General features: G+C 54.8%; 1 protein-coding gene across 1 annotated transcript; it reads left to right on the top strand.

Annotated features, from left to right (window-relative positions):
• Positions 1-1,960: 1,960 nt before the first annotated feature.
• On the top strand, positions 1,961-4,099 carry CTAM01_03754 (uncharacterized protein; the record flags this gene model as incomplete). The annotated part of the gene is made up of 2 exons (XM_060519785.1): positions 1,961-3,488; positions 3,540-4,099. The coding sequence occupies 2 exons, from the start codon at positions 1,961-1,963 to the stop codon at positions 4,097-4,099; spliced, it is 2,088 nt and encodes a 695-aa protein (XP_060385206.1).
• Between the last annotated feature and the right edge of the window lie 912 nt (positions 4,100-5,011).

The following is a 5,011-nucleotide window of genomic DNA, read 5'->3' as shown; positions in this document are numbered from 1 at the left end:
TGATGAGTGAATTCAGAATGAGAGTGGGCGGGGATCCGCAGTGGTATTTGATTCGTTATGAACTGAACCCATCCACAGTACTCCGTCCGTGACTCCGTACGCTACTCCGTACAGCTTGCTGCTTGCCTTCCTACTGCGTAGGATGCTGACCTTGGGAGAACCAGGACTCAGGAGACAAAAGAGTTAGGTAAGGAAGGTAGCCCGGCGAATACGGACCGGAGACGGAGGGGGGCTAGACCCGACCGACAGCCGTGCATTGACACACGTCTGTACTCTGCACGCAGATACTGCAGGCAGGGTCTGGTACAGGAAGGTGAGTTCGGCACGCAAGGTACTTTTCTCTCTCTTGCCTCGGGCTGACAACCTATACGGACGGCAATCAGACTCGAATCTTTGGCGAACACGATGTTCTCTTTCTAGAATATGCGTCTCGTGGGCTCGGTGCATTTAATATTGAAATGTACCTATCTACCTACCTTACCTAGGTACATCAATAGAGAGGACGTCACCTTGTGGCTGGCTTAGTCAGACCTCGTACTTTGTTCCTCCTCGGTCTCAATGGAACCAATCAAACGTTTGACGTGCGGCCGTGCCCCCCGTCTTTGGCTGGTGACTAGTCCATGACTGGCTCCGTTTCGAACGGCTTCCCGTGCTACAGCATGTCTGACCTTGACCCTGCCGTCTCCGTTCTTTTTCCACCTTTGGGTTTTTTGGCGTCCAGTCCAGTCGCACCTGGACTTTTTTGCTTGAGGTGGGCGGCTGTGGACTCTCTGGGTTCTTGGGGGTTTGGCACCGCATCGCGCCGCGCTCTTGCTCTTGGTTCCTTCTCGTCCGCTCGGTTCTCCCTGTCACTCACTGACTGCCATTTTCTTCCATTCTCTTTCGTTTTTGTTTCTCATGCTCCCTGAACCATTTCCATCATCCATTCTCTCCGGTCAGAAACTGGCACATACCTCTACACAAAGACCAAACGAACACACACACGCATATACTCGGGCACGGCATCCCAGGGACATCTCAACTTGGGCTTGACCCCGGCCTAAGACACTGGGTACACTGGGACGTTGCGTTGCGTTTGCGCCGCCGACTTGCTTGACGCTCCGCTTGCTGCTTCTGCAGCCCCCAAAAGTGCTTGTTACCTTTACGCTACCTGCCGTATCCTTTTCTTGCTGTTGCTACCTACCTTACCTTTTACTCCGTACTGCCGCTACGCTGCTGCACTTCTCTCTCTCTCTCTCGCTCAACATAGCCCAACCGAGCCTCCCCCATGTTCTCGTCATAGCCCACCCCCCCTTCCTCCCATCGCTGCTGTTGTTTCTGCCCCTTCCCTTCCCTTCATTTACCCTAACCTCGACCCTCTCTCTCTGCAGTTCTCATTCCCTTTTCCCGCTCCTGTTTCCCTCCTTCTCCCCCGCCATTCCTTGCGTGCGGCCACCGCCAAAGGCTCCTTTCTCTCGTTTCCCCCTTCTTCCCTGCCTGTGTACGCTGCGCAGCGCGGACCCCCGAGTCAATCGCATCCAAAGAGAAAACAAGTCCTTGAACCGCCAAGGTTTCTCAACTGCATCATAGAGAGCAAGAGAGACCTATATACTACGTAGAAAGACCGGACCATCGGGTGAGTTCATCCCCCATCTTCTTCCCAACTCTACTTCAGCTTCTCGAACACAACACACCCCCACGGACCACACAATCTACACCTCTCTTTTACCCCAAGACCCAAAACGGAAGACGGACAAAAGAGAAAAGGAACGGTGGTGACTGACGTTGGCCCGGTTCTGTGGGCGCCGTGTGTAGCCAGCTCATCCCGTCCCGTCCACGTCCTACGTCCTACGAATCGCAGACGGTCGCCACCCTCCCATTGATAACCTCGCGCCGGTCCATCCCCCGCCAGCAACGCTTCTCTGCGATCCCGATACGCACGACCGTCCGTACCCACCTCGTCCACACGTTGCATATAATCATGTCAAACGGTCCACCCCAGTCCATGCCTCTACAAACCCAACACCAGAACAAGGTTGATGATGGGAGTTCCGGTCCCTTCGCCTCAGATACAAACACCCATAATGCAGCAGACTTCAACGACATCTCTTTCCCTTACGTCTCCAACCCTCAGATCCAGTTCCAGACACACACAATAGCACCCTCGCCGCCCTTGTCCGAATCATCCTTTCAGCAACTGGAGCCTCCCTCGAGTCAGAGACCCGGCCCCAGTCCACTTGCCGCCAGCAATTCACTCCGAATCCAGACGTCAGACTTTCATCCCAACCTCCCCACACGAACCGACATTCACTCAAACGACGCCCTTTCGACCCCGCGCCGCCCGAGTAACGCCCTCCAACATAAAACCTCGTCCTCCAATCTCAAACCCATATCCCGTACCCCAAGCTTCAAAGCTGCCATCGCCAACAGCCTGGGTCCCGCCTCGGCTACAAGCTCGTGCATGCCTAGTCCCATTCTCTCGGCTATGAGCGACGTCACCCCGCTGCCTTCACCTTTGTTATCTGGAGACTCGCCCGGCCCTTGGAGACGTCTTGGGGTGCGACCGCCTTCAAGGGATCAAATGCAGAACCCAGCCCCGGACTCCGTCCTCGTCACGTCTACCGGCGAATCAATAGCGGTAGCCTTGGCCAACGCCTCGAAACGCAAAGTCTATGCTGGCCTGGTGGCCGAGGGCTCTGACGGTGCGGGCGCAAAGGGGCCAGTGAATGGCAAGGCCGAACACGCGCGGAACCGAAGCATCAGCGAGTACATCCCGGACCCCAATTACGTTCCCAAGCGACACATCACCGTCTCGGGCTCCCACACGAAGCCGACAAACGGCCCCGACTCTGGCCTCGAGCCGCACATGCGCCGGGAGGCCAATCTTGCAGAATCAAGAGGCCTGACACCGGCGATTGCGCAACCACCGACCCCGCCACCGAGCGAATCATCAAGAGACTCGACCGAAATGGCGATCGGCAAACCGAAACCCGCGATACCCGAGTACTTTGAAGCCTACGGCCGCGACCGAAAGAAGAGAAGATGGAGGGCAATCAAGACGCTAGGCCAGGGAACGTTCAGTCGAGTGATGCTGGCAACGAGCCAGATGGATGACGGAAGCGAATTACTACGAAGCGATAACAGCCTCACCCCGATATCCAAAATGTCGCCATCATTCAGAAAGACTCTTGTTGCGGTCAAGGTCTGCGAACACGGCCCTCGAGGAGGAGCGAGCGAGGAGAGAATCGAAATGTCACTGAAGCGTGAACTCGAGATCATGCAGACCATCAGCCACCCTTCCCTGGTCCACCTCAAGGCGTGGAACATTGAGCCAAGCCGCGCCATCTTGGTCCTTAGCCATTGCCCTGGGGGCGATCTGTTCGACGTGGCTACAGGCCATCGCCAACTCCTCAAACCAGCCTTGTTGCGAAGGATGTTTGCCGAGTTGGTGGGCGCTGTACGGTACCTGCATGAGCGCAGGATCGTCCACAGGGATATCAAGCTCGAGAGTGGGTATTTCTCTTGGTAATGGAGAGCTACTCTTTGCTGACTACTCCCAGATGTACTCGTGAACTTGACGGCACCTGAGCTCGCAGACCCCTCAATTGACTGGACGACATACCCGCACTCGGTCATCACCCTCACCGATCTCGGTCTTTCCCGCCGCATCACCGACGACGAGAAACTCGAGACGAGATGTGGCTCGGAGGATTATGCCGCTCCCGAGGTTATCATGGGTCTGCCCTATGATGGCCGCGCCACCGATGCGTGGTCTCTGGGTGTCTTGCTCTACGCACTTCTCGAAGCTCGCTTGCCTTTCGATCCTTACCCAAACACGATGGACGGCCACCGCATGCGCAGTCGCACCAGTCACCGCATAGCACGTGCGGAGTGGCGCTGGATCGACTATGTCGGCCAGGATGGCGATCACGAAGGCGACGAAGCCAAGTTCAAGGAGCGCGGTCTCCTCGGTGCAATGGAGATTACTGAGGGCCTATTGCAACGCGCAAGGAGCCGGTGGGTACTAGAGAAGGTGGCAGACAACGAATGGGTCAAGGGAGCGATCCAGGTCAGCGGCGGCGTGCGCTTCCGCGAAGAGGTACAAGGCGCAGAGGTTTAATGATATTGGAGAGGCGTTCTCTCCGTGATACCCCCTGGCAATAACGACGGGACACAGGGAAAGGAAATGAGTTTCGGTTACGGTATTTGGGGCCTGGTTGTACGAATAGGTGGGACGGACGCACGGTTGGTTGGCGGACGGACAGTGGGCGTATATGACAACCTGGCATGCCCATGATGACTTGCTTCTTGGTTGTTGGGTACTTCCCATTGGTTTCCCCTTTTTCTTTATTATGTTCAAGGCGAGTATTTCGCACTCGCATGAGGGCTGGGAGGGAGCATGAGATGTCAGGGCTCTCACTCTCAGCTCTGGGACAGTCAATGTCCCAGTCTATTCAGTGACCTTTTTTTTTCTCTTAGATTTGAGCTCATGAACTGAACCCAAAAAATACTTAGAGACGGATGGCTCAAACTTTTTATCTACTTTTTATGGGGATAGCGACGGTGTTTTGTATATATCAGCTGGGAAACCAATCTTTCTTCATCTTTTTCTTCTCTCCGATTCGCTTCACTACTGTATAACTTTTTCAGACGCGTCTGACTTGCCATAGTCTACTTCCTCTTTTTAAAGACTCGAGCATTATTTGTGCCTTTCATTTAGGTTTCTCTTCGCGCCTCGATGCTATTCAAAATCAAATATCAAATACCCGTCTTATTATGAAGATGAACCGCTTTATCAGTGATTTGCGATGGTCGTATCTCTGTGTTGGGTAAGTCCCTTCTTGATTTGGAAGGGCTTGTTGTCATGCTGAGACTGTTCACTTCAAAGGCCGTCGAGGGAGTGGCGTCCCCAGACTTGGAGATGTTGTGTTCTAGAAGGGTTGTGAGGGTTCCATGTCAGGCGAGGACCGTCTGTCGGTGCGACGTGGGCGTGGACGGAGGGGTTCCGGCTGTGTGGCTTGGAGTGGTGGTT

This window comes from Colletotrichum tamarilloi (assembly GCF_030869305.1).
Source record: "Colletotrichum tamarilloi strain Tom-12 chromosome Unknown Scaffold_9.1, whole genome shotgun sequence".
In the NCBI taxonomy this organism is placed as follows: Eukaryota; Fungi; Ascomycota; class Sordariomycetes; order Glomerellales; family Glomerellaceae; genus Colletotrichum; species Colletotrichum tamarilloi.
Note: the sequence above shows the minus strand (reverse complement) of the source record. Positions and strands in the feature narration are given on the sequence as shown.